The 20347-nt window shown below is 31.8% G+C and overlaps 1 protein-coding gene across 1 annotated transcript; it reads right to left on the bottom strand.

Moving 5' to 3' along the window:
• Positions 1–14221: 14221 nt before the first annotated feature.
• On the bottom strand, positions 14222–17640 carry LOC139519280 (cartilage matrix protein-like). The gene is made up of 4 exons (XM_071311248.1): positions 17515–17640; positions 16535–16840; positions 15551–15829; positions 14222–14348 (listed from the first exon to the last, which is right to left on the bottom strand). Exons 1-4 carry the CDS (start codon positions 17582–17584, stop codon positions 14296–14298), a joined length of 708 nt encoding a protein of 235 aa, XP_071167349.1. The 5' UTR covers positions 17585–17640; the 3' UTR covers positions 14222–14295.
• Positions 17641–20347: the final 2707 nt, after the last annotated feature.

Consider the following 20347-nt stretch of genomic DNA (forward strand, 5'->3'; position numbering starts at 1 on the left):
ACATAAAATCTACTACATGTTCTTATTTTTCTAGTTTTGAGGCTAATCAATTTAATTGTAGGAACAATTTCCTCCATTAACTTATTATACTGATAATCGGGGTATACAAATATGACAACTGTCCACATGAACGGGGTACTACACAAGTTTTGTGATATGAAATGCTTATTCAATATACCAGACGAGCTGAAATATCTCAAGGAATGATCATGGTTACAGATAATGCAATTAAAAGAAAATAACCTTCATCTTACGTCATTCATTTAAAAACATCATAAATCATAACGAGAGTCCTAGTATAAAGTCTTCGGCATCTTATAGAAAGCTTGATTTCTTGTAGGAATTGCAATATCACTTCGCTTTTATGAAATGTGGTACTGAACAAGTCGAGAATACTTTTTTACCTTTTTATTTTCCTAACATGTCTATTTTTAGAGCTACAAATTTGGAAAATACAATGTTACAGTGTAAAGGATATATACCATCGAAGTGAATAACGTTTTTCGACGATTTATTTTATATTAAGCATTTTTTTTTTTCAAAATATTTGAAATAGCCATTTTTCGTAATACCTCGATCTAAAGATAATAAAACAAATATTTTGCACCGTAAAAGCTTTTTCACAGATATATTTTTTACCTAATTTTGAATTTGTTTTGTCTTTTTGTTAAATATACCCAATGAAAATAAGAACTGTATTCATACCAGGCATACCGTGACAATAAAAAAGACATACTTTTAACTGAACTATTAGTCCAAATAACCTATAATTCTTTGTCTATGCAATAAATCGTCTAAAAACATTAACACACCATAATTTACCCGCCAAATGTAAAGTTGTCTCATTTTTTGTTATATTAGTACGTTTATAACGACTTAAATATCCTCCTCCTATACCTCTTAATTGTTCAGAATACTTACAGAGACATTTATATCGCGTTGTTTATATCTTGCAATAACACGATGTGATGAAATACGCCTTTTACGGTTGTAAATAGAGAATTGTTAGAGGAAAAGTTCATCGAAGCTCCAAGGTTTATAACTAAGTACTCCAGATACGGGTTCTGTTTATATATAAATCTTTGGTGCACTCGAATCAAACCAATTAGACGGCCAAATCAATACTCAATATAACACTTATTGTATACCTAAAATATACGATTTCTGAGTCTTCATAGTTCGTTATGCAGATGATGATTGGTTTGATAAGCCTTTGCAACCGCGACTGATATTGATGACGTGACGTCACATAGATAAGTGGTTTAAAATTAACAAAACTGTTTTTATTAAGACATTAAAATGAGAACTTTTCTCATAATAGACCTACCACAAGAGTAAAAAGACATTCTTTTGACTGAACTGTCAGGCCCAAAAAAATACAATCCCTTGTCTGTGCAGAAAATTTGTCTTCAAACATTAACAAACCATAAAAGAGGGACGAAAGATACCAGATGGATAGTCAAACTCATTAATCGAAAATAAACTGACAACGCCATGGCTAATAATGAAAAAGACAAACAAACAAACAATAGTACACATGACACAACATAGAAAACTAAAGAATAAGCAACACGAACCCCACCAAAAACTAGGGGTGATCGCAGGTGCGCCAGAAGGGTAAGCAGATCCTGCTCCACATGTGACACCCGTCGTCTTGCCTATGTGATAACAAATCCGGTAAATAGTCTCATTCGGGAGGTCACATTCATGAAAGGGAAGTGGATTGTAGTTACGACGTGAGGAACATATCCGATATCATTTGTGAAACAGTTATTCCATAACGGTCAACCAACTCGCGATGGCGTCCGTATAACTTACGAAGGGGTGATTTTAACTTCACCATTTGGAACTCTTGGTTTAATAGCTTCATTGTGAGCAGCAACCCTCTATCAAGAAAATCATGATAGGAAATGCAAGCACGGGAATAGCGTATCAATTGGGAGATATATACCCCGTATGCAGGTGCTGCTGGAATGTTGCTACTTAGGAATGGAAAGTTCACACTTTGAAAGCTGAAATCATCTCTTTTGTCGCCAAGTTTTGTCTTCAACTGATCCTCATTGTCAATTTCTAGATATAAGTCAAGATCTGAGGCCCACTTAACTGTATCATAATTTTTCCGCCAAATGTAAAGTAATCTCCTTCTTTGTTATATTACTACGATAATAATGTCCTTCCTATACAATATGTATGATACATGTCTTATGTGCTAATAACGCTTAAAAGAGACATAGGTCTACTTTTTTATTTATTGCCTTGATATAATGTGATGAAGTATGCCGTAATAGAGCATTATTACAGCATGACCTTCGCAAAGCTACGCTCGAATCAAAACAGTTGGATGGGTAAACCAATATCACAAACACGTTATTATATGCCTCAAGTTAATATTTTTTAGTCCTAACGTGACAGATTAATGTAGGGCTTGTTACGCATTTTCAAACGTGACTGATATCGATGACGTAAGGTCATCGATATCAGCGGGCTAATTAAAACCTTTAACAATCGTGATGAATATCGATATCGTCTCTGATGGCTAATATATCACGATTGCCATTGATTGAATTACACATCCAATTTACTTATATATACCACCAAGTATGTAATAGATCTAAAGACTTGGTACAAGACTTGAAATTTTAGATAAAATATTGTACATACTTTTAAAACAAGACCATCCTAATCAGGTACTTGTTAATAGAATAACCTCAACAATTAAAGTACACACACCGTGGTGCTGCAATGTCACAAGTTTCACGAGTATTTCAGGATTGATTTTGCTTCCATAGGCACACATCACTGTGATTTATTAAGTATTGTGTATCTTTTGGATATGAATGTTGTTATATCAGAATTGGTATTGCACTCTTTTTTTTACTGGGCTAGATGTTTCTTTAACCTGTAATTCGACATTTATGTATAAAAAAAAATTACTACCATAGCGTTTATACATACACAATTATTCTATTGAACACAAGATATTTTCATTATACATTTGCTAGATATGTAAATAAAGATGGAAGACAATTAATAAATTTAGTGAAATGTGATCTCAGACACATTCGTCAATAAGACCCAAAATTTATCTAAAAATTGAATATAGGATGACTCATCTATTAATACACAAAAGGAAGAGGAGAATATGTTTATTTCACCCCATTCCTCCACTTTGAGACGACCTGATTTTCACATATGTTTTATGTGGGTTTCCTTTGATCAATCTTTCAATTTCGGGTATAGTAACTTGTGGACTTTTTAAGTCGTTTTGAATTTTTCGTTTAGACATGATATTCTTACTTTATAACTTTATTTTCTTACATTTGTTAGTTACAAATGGGCAATATTATAAATAACGATATAAACGAGCATGCGTATGGTTTTTTTTAAACTTTCTGTATGTAGTTTCGACTTAACATTTGGGAAGCCAGAGACGTTTGTTAGCTTGTAAATGTTAACCATAAACGACCTTAAGGTAGCACAATACAAAGATTTTGTTACTCCCAATCAGACAACTTTAAACTGATGTAATTCATTTCATCCTTCTTAATATTTTATAAATAAGGTACCAAAAGAAAGAAGAAAGATTAATCTTTCAAATTGTGATAATTTCATTATGACATAATTATTACATAATTAATTATTATGTAATTAGTTGCTATATTGTGATGTCCACACTTGAATGAATTTAGCTTCTTTGTTCTTTATAGCATCCCAAAATATTTTATATATTCTTGTACAACACAGCTTGACCTCCAAAACTGTCACAATTTGAAAGATTGGTCCTTCTTCTTTCTTTTGGTACCTCATTTATAAAATTTAAAGAAAGATGAGTGGAATTACATCAGTTTAAAGATGTCTGATTGGGGATGAAAAATCTTTGTATTGTGCTACCTTAATAGAACATGAGCGTTGAAATTAGAGTTGCAACCTTTATTTTAGTTACAATAACATCATTAATAAACTGAAATCCTACAATAAAAATCTCTAAAAAAAACCATGGTAATACCAAAACAATCGGGGACTAATATCCCGCTGCTTGAACCAACCCTGAGTCAGTAATATCGAAGTATAATGCTTATTTCACATGATATTATACATCAATGTATTATTTGATAATGGTCACTTGAATGGGTTTGAATAATTGTGAGTGGAAACCGTACAACTTACCAACAATAACGTGACAATTAGTATATAGGTTTTCATTGTCTATATACAAATTGACATTTGAAAATAGAATTCTTTGTCTATTTCCAAAACTGTGTCAAGTCCTGAAGACTACAAAAGAACGTATTCCTATTTTTTTACTTTACAAGGAGATACATGGTTAACAAACCCATGACAAACATAACCAAAAGACATATAAATGAGAGGAAAACGTGCAGTGATCGCCGATGGACATGTGTGATGTATCTTGTGTCAAGCTCTAAATCACACTGATGCTTTTTTTTATGCTATATTGGCAATACCATACTGGTTTTCAAAACTATATTATCAGTTACATAGTGTGTAACGAATTTATCTCATCGACTACCTTAACGTGCGGCATTTAGTTTAGTGATATATTAAATCGATCAAGTTTTCAATATGAAGAACCTACTTTCATTGTTCTTTACAAAAACAAATACCAACACGATATCCTCTTTTTAGCTTTAATGTGTTTTCTACATTTATTTTCGGTTGTTTATTAATAATCAATTTCTTAACCTGTTCTTTGGTTGAAAAGTTTAAGATTTTTCTTCAACGTTCTGTTGTTTTTGCAAAGGCTAATCAAATGGCAAAATCAAACGCTCAAACACATCAAACGCATATTGCGTTTATGCCAAGGCATTTTCAGATCGTTTTGACTTGGAGTTTGATTATCCCTTTGTTATTGTGGCCTCTCTATGACCCGGATGTGAGTATCCCTTTGTTATTGTGGTCTCTCTATGACCAGGATGTGTAAATTTGAAGCAGGGAAAGTGCTGTTCAATCGTTCGAGAAAAACGAACGGAAATGATGGACTGTTTCATTTCTTTTTCAATTGCTATAGACATCTAAACTTAGCAAGGAAACACGGAGAAAAACCAATAACGGCCCTGGCCACGATTTGATTGGATACTTTGCTAGATGCTGACAATAGTAAATCAAAAGATGCATTGAGGAACGCAGCTGCAGAATTAAATAAATAAATTGCAGACTACAATAAACAAAACAATCTAACAAAAGCTGTCATTATATGCACAGCAATCTGATGGTTTACCTTTAGTTTACTGTAATGTGTTTTATAGGCTAATGATTATGCACTTAAAATGTTATGTTCAAAGAAAAAACCATGCACGTGCTACATTTTGTATGTCATAAAGCCAAACCAAGCTATGAGTTAAATTTTTGAAGCCTCGGTCACACCTTACCGGATAGCACGAACGGACGCCTAACGGATGAAAATAAAATTTGTCCGTTGACAACATTGATATTCGTTGGGAGTCCGTTGATGTACTGACCGAATAAAACGGACGTGTAACGAGTGCATAACGGACACACACCGGATATGCAACGTACGAGAAACGGAAACATACCGGACAGAACGGATGTCGAAGGAACATCCAACGGACGAGTACCGCATAAAACGGACACCTAACGAAAGTGTACCGGATAAAACGGATGAACAAGATATACGGAAAAATTAAAGGCGACAATAATAATACATGTAAATCGCATAATTATTCAAAATGTTTCTGTGTAACTGGTTTTGGTTTGTTCTTCAAAATGCTACCAAAAGTCAGTGTCTGGCTTTAATAAGAGCTGCTTGATTGTGGAGACGTGACCTTATTGTGAATAATAAGAATTCATGAAATTTAAGAAATCTGACATACCAATAATTGGCATTTTTGACGCGAAATTTTCAATTGGCATTTATCCGTTTCAGATCCTCCGTTTCATCATCCGTTTTATCCGTTATACGTCCGGTAGAAGTCCGTTTCTATTTCGTTCAACATCCGTTTTATCCGTTAAACGTCCGGTAGAAGTCTGTTGGTGAATTTATCTTCCAGACCTCCAACGGATGTATAACGGACACGTAACGGATACAAAACGGAAACGAAACAGACGAGTACCGTACAAAACGGACGCCTACCGGACGTTCAACGGACATTTCGTCCGTTGGACGTCCGTTCAAAGTTTTGCTGGACATAACGGACGTCGACGGATAAAACGTATGCTAAACGGACATGCAACGGATATGGACGGACGTCTAACGGATAAGAACGGACGTCTAACGGACATGAACAAATTGAAAAAAAATTATCCGTTAGGCATCCGTTCGAGCTATCCGTTAAGGTGTGACCGTGGCTTTACTGTATTCGACGTTCTTGATTTTCAAAGAAATTCACCAATTTACTTTAACAGATTAGATATCATGCAAAGTTAAATGTTGTATGCTGCTTTATTTTGTACTTTTCTTGTAAGACAACAGTTATCATTTTATTGTTTGTTTTGTTTTTTTTTACTTTTTTGGTGGTTAATTATTTGGCATTTGATACTTTCTAAAGATACAAATTAAGTTGACGTTAACGTTTTACAACTGTTGACGAATATTGTACCTGTCATCACATCAAGATAGCAGTATGCTAATTAACCAACAAATGACAGCCGTCAAACATAATATTAATTTTACTTAATAAAGGAAATGAAATTCAATTAAGTTCCTGTTTGTTTGGTTTTTTGTTATAAATATGCATTAGATATGAATATTGATCATGCATTAATGTTTTGTTACTAACTTTGTGCATATCTAAATATCTAAATACAGATCGACTTCGTTAACTCCATTAAAATAAATACCTGGAATCACAAGCTGTTTAATTAAATCATTTTCAAACATCTTTATTTTTTTCAAATCTTGTTAAAATCTAACACCAACATTAAAGTAATTTCAGTTGAAGTCTAACGTATCACCATGACACTATCACGTGTTAATTTTTATAAATAAAAAAAAGTATTACATTTGTTAGTATTTGTGTAGTATCGACAAGTCTAGTTTTCTGTAAAACGTATGCATAATAGATCGAAAGAGGGAGGATTAAGAAAGGGTTTGAAATTTGTAAAGAAAACTATCACACTGGTTACAGGACGATGACTTCTATTCAACGATATTCAAATCCCTATCAAATGGCAAAACCAAACAATGTTCTAATTTAAAATTCATCATTTAATAAGGGATTTTGTTAAATGTATCTTAGTGTCAGAAATACAATGTATATGCTGTTATCCGTTACAAATATCTGTGTACAATATGACTTCAATCTTGACACATACAAATTCAATGGCTGTCAGATCGGTTTTACATACCTGTATTTGTTAGAAAGGTAAAACGGCAGCTTAGATTTCAGGAACACTTATTTTGTAAACTACGTAACCTGATATTCTTTCTACATAGGAGTAGGTCCAGTAAGACCCCCTTTTGGCCCCAAAATATAGCAGTTTTACAAAATTGTTCAAATGTTATCTTTTAGTTATTTATTGGATAGTAGAATGATTCTGCTACATAAATATGGGCTGTTTTTGACAATACAATGCATATATATCGGGTACTAGCACCGTTACGTCATGCTAAATTACTGAAATCTTCACAATTCTAGCATTTTTGTTAAATTTAAGACGGTTTCCGTGTAAAACGAAAGTGGCCGCATTCGTGTTCATCCAAAATATTGAAATGTAAGTTGTATTTGATGATAATACATAACATATATAAAGGTTGAGGATGAACACGGATGCGGCCACTTTCATTTTTGACAAAAACCATCTGAAAAGTGACATTTTTTGGCATATTTGGTAGATTTTTCATATTTGAGCTTGAATCGGAGCGTTTTTAATGACTAAATTAGTAAAAAATCTCTCACATAAATTAATTGAATCAAATGAAATAGACACTTAAGTGTTTAAAAAATGGTTAAAATCTTTCGTCAGATGAAACTGAAATTTGAGGCCAAAATCGGTCCTTACCGGACCTACTCCTTTCATACATCTATGCACACGATGACTAACATCAAAATAAGTAAAAATACCAGATGACTAAAACAGGTTATGCTTCTTCTTTGTACAAATTATGCTGTTGATCACACACATATTTTGGTTGTATTGGTCCTACAATACTAGAATCATTCATACATTTCAATTAATCCCCTAATTATTCCAATGATGAACAATATGCTGACTTTAAATTAACCTCTGGCTTTCAACGATTTGTCATTCTGGTCTAGATAGAGAATCGAAAAGTAATGAATAAAATTGTCGTAAAAATAACTTGCCGTATTGCGAATCAATTACCCCTATCTCGAACCAATGACTACAAAATCGCTTGTTTTATATTCAATCTTTTAATGTCGTCATTAACGATCCCTCTTTACATCTTACAAACTCTGGTATATGCATAGAAGGATTTCCATGTTCCATGTAGTGATAGCGTTGTCATCTGTATGAGACGCAAAAATGATTACAATAGAATTATCACAGAATTACATAATGTCAATGTACGGCATAATTTCAAGAACTTTAAAGAATAATGAAACATCTATTATGGTATGTCTTTTTAACAATCTGCACCTACCGCAGTTTGTAATAATCTTTGGAGTGACCTTGAATTAGGACTCTTAATACGAAACAATATTATGAATGGGACGATTTTCCCTTCCTATTGTTGATTTTACTGTCATTGTTGATAATGACCATTTTGGTTCCTTTTCATAGATTAAATAATGTTCAATTATAGGTTTTTGAGTTATAATGCTACCTGTAGTGTAATTAGACTAAGTACTCCACTGAAACTGCACATCACTTTTCAACTTTTTATTTACTTTGTCCTTTCAAACTGTGAATATCATTACTATTTACATGATGAACCATAGCAAATAGTTCTATGACGACAATGGGAAAACAATTTTTGTGGTTGATAAAAAAAAATAGTTTGGTGCTATGTACGAAAGATAAACAATTGAAGATTGTAACGACTTATTACCAATAAAATCGAATTGGTTATCTTGAAACTAGGATGCCATACTGTGTTTACAGACCTTCCTTATCCGTACATAAAACCAAATGAGAAACCGTCGTAGAATAAATGTATAATATTTGTTCTCAGTTAGCATTGTGATGTCAGGTTCATCTTCCTTGTCATTAACGACATGCAACTTCTGTCAAAGTATTTTATTTCACTGAATTCTTTAACGGATTTCTGCTTCATTACATCCAGCAACCAAATCATAAAGAAACAAATCGAACAAAATATAAACAAATAAAGACAAGGATATATATCATATTTAATCATACAAAAATTAAAAACGATACTCACGCGATATCATTTCACTATTGGTTTAATAAGTAGATACATATGAATGATAGTTGATAAATTCGAGTTATTAAATTAAATTAAGTTGTCTCGCTGATTCGTATGTTTACTAAATGACATTACAATAATAAAATACTGGCTCAATTTATTTCACCTTTGTTTCGACCAATTAGATATCAACTTGTGTAATATAAAATGTGCAAACTCAAATATATATTGCTTCTTCTCTTTTTTTGCTTAAAAGCTTGCAAATTATAATAATCTCAAGTATTTATTTGAAATCGAATTTACTAAAAAAAAAACGTTACAGTTGTGAGCTTAAAATTTCTGTCTTTAATATTATGCTATACTTTTGCGCTTATTTCGATTATGTACATAATCCAGTATCTTCAGGAAATGCTGCGTCTGGTTTGCAATTGGTGTTTTGCAAATATAAAGTGTAAGTTATTAATAAACCAACCGAGATAAATTTTAAAGGTATATTTAATGTTGGGAAACATTGTCAAATCATAGATCCATCTAATATCTGTATGATGCAGAATATGCTTACAACATATTCATGAATTATATGTGCATGTCTTGACGTAACGTCGTTTCACGTTGCCTGCCACTACGGGGTGCGATCATTTGTCGTGTTAGTATCTCTTAGACGAGTCTTAGGTAGCAATACACAGTTAGGAGTTGTTTATATAGATTAGACCGTTGGTCTTCCCGTTTGAATGGTTTTACACTAGTAATTTTGGGGCCCTTTATAGCTTGTTGTTCGGTGTGAGCCAAGGCTCCGTGTTGAAGGCCGTACTTTAACCTATAATGGTTTACTTTTTAAATTGTTATTTGTATGGAGAGTTGTCTCATTGGCACTCACACCACATCTTCCTATATCTATTAGGTAGCAATACACAGTTAGGAGTTTAGGTTCGCATTTTGGCCCCTGTGGATTTTTCAAATAGGAAAGTTATTGTGTAATAAAATTCATTTTTAGACAGCTGAGTACTAATTTAGCCTTTAAAGATAGTTTATAAGAGCATCAAGATTGTTGATTGCATGTTTTATGGGCTATTTTCTGTTTGACAATTGAATCCGTATTTTCATAGCTTGATCGGCCATCGGTCCAGAAATTAATGTAATGTTTACAAACACTTTTTTTCTACACGAAGTTTTTGACGCAATTTTACAAAAAAATGAGACGAAAGACATATGATTTTCATTAGATCTACTGAATGATATATGTACACAGTTTCAGAAAAGGTATTACTTCAAGCGATTGAAATTCTACTTTTAGCCAAATTTTGGGGAAATATGTGACATCTTTTCCCCCCTTTTTGCAATATTTTATAGCAAATAAGTGCAGATTGTTGCCATGGATACACCCAAAAGAAATTATATTTTACCATTTTATATACTGGATATAAAATCTATGGAAGATTTTGATTACATACATATGCACATATATGACACAAACAGTGAGCTTAGTATTGCAAGAAAGCAATGAAAAGGGGATGGTAAAATTTATGAGGGCAAATTTTAATATTATTTCCTAACTGTTTAAGTCTTGCAATGGTAATTCTAGAAACAATAAAATGATTTGCAACCTGCACTTGAGTCATTCCTGCTGCAAACATCCCAATAGCTCGTTCTAAATCATTTTGGCGTAGACATGGCATTGCCTTACGTGTATTTTTTTTCAATTTGTTAATGCAACCTTTTGTTAACAATCGTGTTCGACACAAATAATGACAAAGAGGACAACTCAATTCCATCTCTATACAGGTAAATTTTAGAATAATGGTTATTTGTTTGAAATCAGAAAATGACGTTACGTCATTTCCAATATGTTTACTAATGAGTAAATTTGATAAATAAATCATTCAGGTTACTAGTTTTAACTTTGAAAATATTTAAAATCTGTATATGTGATTTTTTTCAAGTTAAAAACTAATGCAACGTTTCGTTTTTGCCTAATATATTTTAAGTATGCATGAAGCATACGTCTTTTTTTATTTTGCCAGGTACGACGAAAACAACACATTTTGGAAAACAAACACGTAAAACGCTTTTGTAATTTATAACTCAAAAGACTTATTGATGTCAACTTTTCCCTAATGGAATTAGAATCGGATATACAAACACCTACGAATAAGATTTTTCAACGGCTGCTTACTTACATGAAGAGCATGGAGAGTTCCACGTGTTGAGCAGGATATGCATACTCTGTCGAAGTACCCGCGATCACCATCGGTTTTTGCTGGGGTAAGTTACTCAATCTTTAGTTTTGTGTGTTGTTTTTGGATACTGTTTAGCTTATCATCGTTTTCTAAGACGTTGTCAGTTTTATTTCGACTTATCAGTTTACATATGCCTTTAGAAATTTTACCTTTTACTACTGGTTCAGAGCGTATACATTGTTTCTTAGACATTTCACTTACAATGTTCATTGTTTTATAACAAAATTGTATATATAAGTTCAAATTTAGATAAGCGATGAAAATAAATTCGCGACAAATCGAATTGTATTGCTGTCTTGTCTAAGTATATCTAACATATCCTTCAAATGAATCAAGTATAATCGTCTTTATTAACATCAAGGACATCAACAAATCAGTCTGAATAATGTATATATAAAACAATTTACGAAAAAAGTATTTGACATGAACCAACGACAACCACTGGTACTGCAAGCCCCTGACTTGGAACAGGCATATAAAGAATGTGGTGGGGTAAAGCGTATATACCCCTAGGTATATAAGTAAAGCAAAGTAATAAAATCTTCAACTGAATGTAAATTCAAAAAGGGGAATTAAAAATATCTGCACAAACAGACATAATAAACCAACGAAACGAGTGAAAAACAGCTGTCATATTCTTGATATGGTACAGGGCAATTCCCGAAGAAAATGATGACTAAACCTGGTTTTATAGCTTAACCTCCCACTTATATGACAGTTGTTTATAATTTCGTTATAATGACAAAATTGTCTGAGCAACCCATACAGACATTTATGGACAAATGCTCATATCTAAACATACTGTAATTGATAATTTTTCCTCAGGGATATTTTTTTTATTGCTAACTCAGTGCTTAAATAATGATATGGTGCTTTGATACTTTTTACATCCACGTGCAAGTGAAGTCCATCTTTTTGGACTTTGTACCAATCTGTGTTGAATTTAGTTTTGATGGATTACCTAATTGACAAAAACTTTTCATAACAGAGGAAATAAACACTGAACAGGTTAAAACAAAGAATTAAAAATAAAATAGAACACAATAGATTTACAGGATAATTTCAATGAGATAATTCATCCAAATCATGTTGTCCAAACTTAAGGTTATGGTTGTCTTTCTGATATCGTTTAACATTTCACCCTTATTTTATTGATTTTGTATTTACATTGTGTCATAGATGAAACTAATTCATTCAGTGTATACTGTTAAGCCATTTCAACTGATATTCAATAGTGTGTCTTTCTCTGTCGTGATGTTACACTATTTTTTCAGGTAAGGGTGAAGGTTGGTGTCTATTAAAACGTTAAAACCCGCTGCATTTGTTTGCACCTGTCTGAAGTCAGGAACCTGATGTTAAGTGGTTGTCGTTTGTTGATGTGGTTTAAAGTGTTTCTTTTTTTTTTAAATAGATTAGACCGTTGGTTTTCCTGTTTGACTAGTATTTTTTTAGATCCTTTATAGCTTGCTGTTCAGTGTGACCCAATGTTCTGTGTTGAAGATCGCACTTTGACATATAATGGTTTACTTTTACAAATTGTGACTTGGATGGAGAGTTGTGTCATTAGCACTCCTATCATATCTAATGACATGTTTTGTTAGAACTTTTCTATGTGTTCTACTATTAATATTTTGAAATTGAATATTTATGAAAACTAACTTGTTAGGTTGTGTGGATATTTAACTGAAGTTAATTAGCTTGATATTTGACAACTTAATCTGAATTAATCCCTGAACTCTTCAATTATTTTATTTTCGTGATGCCGGAGTCAATTTTAGTTGACTATTTTGCGTATTTTTGAAAGCCAAAGTGTCATATACATCATCACGCGTTGGTCACTTGTGGATAAGTGTCTCCTTTTTTTATTTTTTAATAAACAGTATAAGCCATAATTAACTATTTTACAAAATATTATGATTTTAATGTATACCTTTTCTTTCATAAATGACAATTGCTGTTGAAAGATTTGAACAGAAACCGTGGTTTTGGTTTTAAAATGAAATAATTCGATAGGTTCTAACAGTTACTACTGTAGTCTCTCATAATTCTTAATAGAATGGCACTTGTATGTGTTTTAGTATTTAAGCTAATGATATTTTGCTGTTAATTTTAATATACAATATGTTTTATAAATGTTATCCAATTTTTCATGTTTTACGCAATGTTTTATATGTTTATTGGAATGTATAATGTTATACAAGTGGTGAGACTTTAATAAAATATTGAATCTGAATCTGTAACAGGGGAAAGCCCATTTTCAAAGCTTTTTAATTAAGAATCACAAGTCTGTAAAAGGTTGCAAATTTTATTTGATATCAGAAACACAGTTTTGTATCTCATACAGAAGCTGGTACATGTGATCTGAAAAATAAGGCATAACTTTATAATATACATGGATAATCCTGGTACCTTTGATAACTATTTATAATATACATGGAATAAACAATGACAAGATTGTGTTACGGAATTTTCCAAATAGAAAGGTTAATTGATTTACAGAAATTATAAATAATTTGTTATAATAAATTTTTTTTAACAAATATCACTTTTTCAATATGTTGCAAAATCAAAGACAAAAGTCATAAGATAAAACCAATAAAATTAATGTTATAGTATTCTCCTTTAACATATCTGATAGTAGCTTGCTGATAAAAATATAAATATGATATGATTGACAATTTGCAAGTAGATGATTTAAAGGAAGCTTTAGCAAAACATTATTTTTAAAAGTCATTCACCTTTTTTTATTTAATTTACCCTGAGTCCATCAAATCTATCATGTTGCTTGATCACAGAACCAACTAAAAAAAATACATACATGAGTAGTTAAATAAATCCGTAAATCTTTAAATAGAGATAATAGTTTAATATTAAGCTTCATTTACCATAACTTTGATTTGATCATGTTTTAGACAAAACATACCCTCAATATTGTTTTCATACATTTTGATGTACAATTGGACGAATTTATTGTCTTTCAAGTTAATACATATGATGTAACTTATAATCTGTTGTATCGTCGGAATTGCCTGAGTAAAAACTACGTTTGAATTATGAAACGTCACTTTATGTATTTATCAAAGTTGTTTGGTTAATTATAGTAAGGTCGGTTCGATTGGGATATTGAGTTCATGCACAAGTGAACTCACGTGGTTGAAAGTCATTCTAGCCATTGCAGTCAAGATGTACAGTAGCATTTTGCCAAATAAATAATATTATTAATTATGTTATTTATTTTCAGATTTATAGACCACTAGTATGGGGAAACCAGTACATGTATATATATATGAACTTTCCACAATACTATAGATATAGGAAGATGTGGTGTGAGTGCCAATGAGACAACTCTCCATACAAATAACAATTTAAAAAGTAAACCATTATAGGTTAAAGTACGGCCTTCAACACGGAGCCTTGGCTCACACCGAACAACAAATTATAAAGGGCCCCAAAATTACTAGTGTTAAACCATTCAAACGGGAAAACCAACGGTCTAATCTATATAAACAAAACGAGAAACGAGAAACACGTATATATTACATAAACAAACGACAACTACTGTACATCAGATTCCTGACTTAGGACAGGTGCAAACATTTGCAGCGGGATTAAACGTTTTAATGGATCCAAACCTTCTCCCTTTTTCTGAAACAATAGCATAACATCACAACAAACTATACTCATATTTATAATAAATTGTGCGCTTGTCTCTGCAAGTGGCGTCTCCCATGTAAGAGTTTGGGGTTATTTGATAAATAATTTATGTTCGTTTGAGTTTACGTATTAGAATTTAAGATTAAATAATAAAATTAAACTTCATTAAATGTATGATTAAATAATGTGTTGTTGACCGATTAAGAAAACATATTCGTCTTAATTTCAAATCAAATCATTGGTGCTTTTGTACGCTGTGTCTGTTCATTATATTGATTGATAGATGATAATTAAAAAAATAGTTTCTTCTGATTATTTTAGAATATTCCGAAATCATATAAAAACATACCACTACAAGCAACTTCCGTAATTTGATGTCTGAAGGAAGGTTTGGATAATTTTCGGAAATTTCGCACCCTTGCGGACCATCCTCTCTTAACAGCTCTTTTCCGACGAGTAGATGCCATACCGTTAACTTCACTCCAGTCAACACCACTGCCTATCCCCACAGCAAATATTTTGACGCCAGCATTCTTTAAGCTCCTAGCTGCGTTCAAAGTTTTACTTTTATGCTGAGATTTTCCGTCAGTAAGGACAATGGCAATTCGTGGTACGTTATATCTATGTCCTGCAGGCAATAATTAAGACTTTGTCATCCAAAGCATCTATTTTTGTGGGAAATTGTGCAAAGCAATAAAATAACAGTAATTACAAAGTTTACATTCTAATTTTTTGAGATGCATACCCTTTGCAAATTAACAAGTGTGATAAACGATTATTTTTGATTGTATGTTATTATTTTTCTGTATTTAACCAAGTTGATTATAAAGTGTGCTTGACACGCGTGTCTGGAGAAGCGTGGAGCAGGTCAAAAATTTGGAAATGGTTGAGAGCACAAAAACCAAACTGTCTTAATTAACAGTTTAAATCGTTTGAAGTCAACTTTGATTTCGACAATTTATAACTTTAGTTTTTACACAATTACGTATATGACTTTAAAATTTAAAAACAAATTATATTGTTTGCAAAAGTACTGACTACTTGGTTTAAAGTATTCTCGGAATTAGTAGTTCAACAGATAATTGGTAAAGTACCAGTTATAATAAGTCATGAAAATCATGTTTACCATCTCATTTTTTACCATTTTTTTTATTTGCGACGGAAGAAAGACAAAGGTTTATTGAATCTGTAATATATATCTTAATAGAAAAGTACGTGTAAGTAAAATATGTTTCGCGACATGCAAAGTATTTGACACACAATATTCATTATGTATACATATCTTTTATTTATTTTAACAGATACATGTATGTATAAATATTTTACAACATACCATATCTATATGAGAAGCTGTTATAGTGAACATGATTCAGTCCACGGTAAGTATTTGTCAAACCTCCTTGATACTTAATTCTTTTTATGGCACGTTCAAGGTAGTATCTGTTGTTATAGTCCTTCAACTTTATTGAGGTTTTGACAGAAGTTGAAAACACATCTACTCCAATTTGAGTGTTGTAAGGTCCAATGTAAAAATTATCTGCAATGCTTGCAACAGTATTCAACATTATTTGAAAATTGTTCCTGCCAACACTTCCCGACATATCTAAGAGAAAAACAATGTCTCGTTTTCCTTCACATCCTGAAAAGAAAGTTTTCAAATTGTACAATTCTAATAAATAAGATGAAATGTTCGGTTAATGTAAATGCCATATACTACTATATATTACATTGAAATATTGGATTCCAAATTAAATATCTGACATTATTTTTATTTGAAAAAAACTCCCTTTTCAAAATTTGATAAAAAAAAATGGAGGATGACCTTCATTTTGACGATGAACGAATTTTAAAATAGAATATTTTTTATATGTTTGTCTTTAAGGAAATTCATTGTCGGTGGCATGGTTTGAAAGTCTCATGTTAAATATATTCTCAATTTTTATAGCTCTCGGATAAAATAAGAATATGGCAATTGAGAATTATACAATATATGGTCAATGTCAGAAAAATATAAACTTTTCTGTATGAGGCTGAGAAACTGCAGAAGGGCGAGGTTCTTCCTCAGTTTTGTGCTAATTACAAACAAGTTTATATTTTTCTGACATTGACCTAATATTGTTTTTATACTGCAACTTACATTAATACATTGATATCTATTCAAATGTTATACTTATTGTCATCCCTAATGAACCTTTGATAGTAGAAAAGGCAATCCATGATAAAATTAACATTGCAAACAATATAGCTGTGTTTCTAATTTAGGAAATAATCACAACTATAGTTGCAGAATAAAAGGTTTTATATTTTACTTACTATCTTTTCTAGCTTCGACTGTGATGACATGCAATAACATGAATAGTATGGTTCCCATTAACATCCTCATTGTGATGGGCTGTTTTAACTTGTATGCTAAACAATAGAACAATGAATTAGAATAAATTGAAGGTGTTGCTTTTTTTTTTTAAACAAATCCTATTGATGTGTCTGAGCTTTTGATTTTTCTATTTGACTAGGGAGTAAGGACTTTTAGAATTTTGTTCTAAGAGCGGTCTTTTTGTTATTTTACTTTTTTGTAAGGGGAGTGTTATGGTTAGCTTTGTGTGTACCATCTAACAGAACTTAATATAATTATCATTGTATTACCAATGTCATTTCAACTGATCGGGCGGAGCTTACGTTTTATCTTGCATGAGGACAGTCTATTTGAAGATGTGTGTGATAAGGATGATAGCCGTTATAATTATTACTGATTTCTAAACAGTGACTGGACACTTCATTGATGAGTTTATCCTAAAACACCTATCTATAGATGGACTGGTTTATTGTGAGCGAATCGGTTAAACTCCGCCCAGTCAAGTGAAATAAATTGAGTAATAAATATTGATTTATTAGTGGAAAAGTAAGGAGACACAAGTTACCATATAGAAAAGTTCATTTATTAACTTGATTTTAACAGGAGTTCGGTCTGAGTGTTAATTAAATAGTTATCGATACGGAAATACAAATCAATAAGTATGTTTTAAAAGAAAGAATAAAAAAACACCTGTATCTACTCACGCTACTTACGTTGACTGTCACACTACTGCAGTGACAACTACAGCAATATGTTACAAAGTCATATATATATAGTTACATGTACATAAAACGTTACAAAAACAGTGTATCGAGTTTCAGGATGTTTTTTTTGTAGGATACTTGGAAATTTGGCTTTTCACAGCAATTATTATGACTGTAGTTCTTGAAATTTTTGCGAAATTACTCACAATACAATCGATCTTTTTTTCAACGATGGTCAAAAGTTTCATATTTTTTACTTTAAATAAGTAAAGTGTTCATTAATACTTTGGATATTGCGTTTAATTTATTTATTAAATATAAAGAGAAGACCCTTTTAAAAATACCAAAAACTAATGTATTATTTGATTTCGGTTTCTTGACGTCCAGTAGCAATTATTTCAATCATATTGAGTACGAGAATTTTTTTTTGGCAAGGACAAGGACGAAGATCTGAAAATTTAAACAGCAATTGGGAAAAAGGGTAATATGGATAATGTAATATATTTTACTTGCAACAGGCCAATATCGGACCTCACAGTGTTGTTGAAAGAGTTCGTTACTTCAACACCTAAACGAGGACCGCCTTGGTGGTCTTGTGGAAGCTTGATCGCCTCGAGTGCGGGATGTGTCAGATCAAATCCCCGATTGGGTCCAACCAAATACCTGTAATTGATATTTACTACCTCTTCGATCAGCACACAGCATTTAGGGGTATGAGCAAGTACCTGTCTTGAGTTTAATGTGTCCGGGAAATGTCTTTTTATTGACTTTAAACTTGTGGAGTAGCTTAAAGATCCAACTGAGCGATTCGGTCTAATACAGCAGGGTTTATAATTATATCACATTATCAATTTTCATCTCAATCATCATTGTCTATTTAAAGGAATTTTACGCGACTGTCATACAAGTGAGAGGTTTTGCTAGCTATAAAACCACAGGTTTAATCTCCCATTTTTATTTTTTACATAAGGATATATCTGTACCAAATAAAGCAACAGTAGTATACCGCTGTTAAAAAGTCATAAATCGATTGAGAGGAAACAAATCCGATTTACAAATTAAAACCGAGGGAAAGACATCAACTATAAGAGGATAACAACGGAACAGCCGAGACACTTAAATGCACCAAAAACAAAGTCCAACAAACATAGAAACAGAAGGAAAAGTCAAATATATATGACAGTTATTTCCATTTGTCTGATGTGATTGAGCTTTTGATGTTGCAGTTGTTAAGGAACTTTTCGTTTTTCAATTTCCTTGGGTTTCGGATATTTTACTTTTTTCATTTTTTTTCTCATACCGTTTCTTGAAGATGTGAAAATACTTGAAGAAATGAATGCACTATGATTACTTGTTCCCCATTATTTTACAAAGTATTTCATAGGTTGTTTAATTTGATTTGAAATTACGTTTCCGGTCTTAAAATTTCAATCAAACACGCTATTAACTTTTTCAATGGTATAAATGATAGCAATTTCGTAATTCGAATTTACCGTTAATTGATTTTATGATTCTGCCGAAGTGAAGCTGGTACGATTATCCAACCCTCCTCCGTATGTGCATCTTTTTAATGCAATGTATCTGTTTTGTGTCAATATTATATCGATAGTGACTTTTTTTTCAATTAGCAAGACATATAATTCACATATAGTTTTCTTCGTATAAGATTTTCAACAAGTGTGCTTTTTATTCAAAGCAAGGGCACCAGTGGTAACACTAAACAAATCCAAAAAAAGTGGAATAATAAAATAGATCTAACCACCATAAAAATTGTCTACCATGTATATGTTGTTAATTTTTTGTCATTATTCATTTTGAGAATTTAGCGGGGAAAAGTTATTTAGACTTAAATGGTTAATAAAAATATGTTTGCAAATGCCATTATTAATATTTCAAACTATTATTGCATTGATGTTGCACATCGATATTTACAGAATAGCAAAATTAATAGACACAGATTGGAAATATTCGTTTTCATTTTTATGTAACATACAGTATTGCAATTATTTAGCAGTTTGTTTTCAACTCTGGTTATGTTATTGTATCGGATTTCTTTCGAAAAATTTTATAATTGTACAATTTCGTTATA

This window comes from Mytilus edulis, chromosome 4 (genome assembly GCF_963676685.1).
Source record: "Mytilus edulis chromosome 4, xbMytEdul2.2, whole genome shotgun sequence".
NCBI classification, from domain to species: domain Eukaryota; kingdom Metazoa; phylum Mollusca; class Bivalvia; order Mytilida; family Mytilidae; genus Mytilus; species Mytilus edulis.

Bases quoted from the DNA above. Each gene is read 5' to 3' on its own strand.
- LOC139519280 (XM_071311248.1), bottom strand. From the start codon at position 17,584: ATGAGGATGTTAATGGGAACCATACTATTCATGTTATTGCATGTCATC. The intron at 15,830-16,534 runs GTATGTTGTAAA...TATTGCCTGCAG, and splicing joins CAGCTTCTCATATAGATATG to GACATAGATATAACGTACCA. The intron at 14,349-15,550 runs GTATGTTTTTAT...TATTTTTTTTAG, and splicing joins TACGGAAGTTGCTTGTAGTG to TTGGTTCTGTGATCAAGCAA.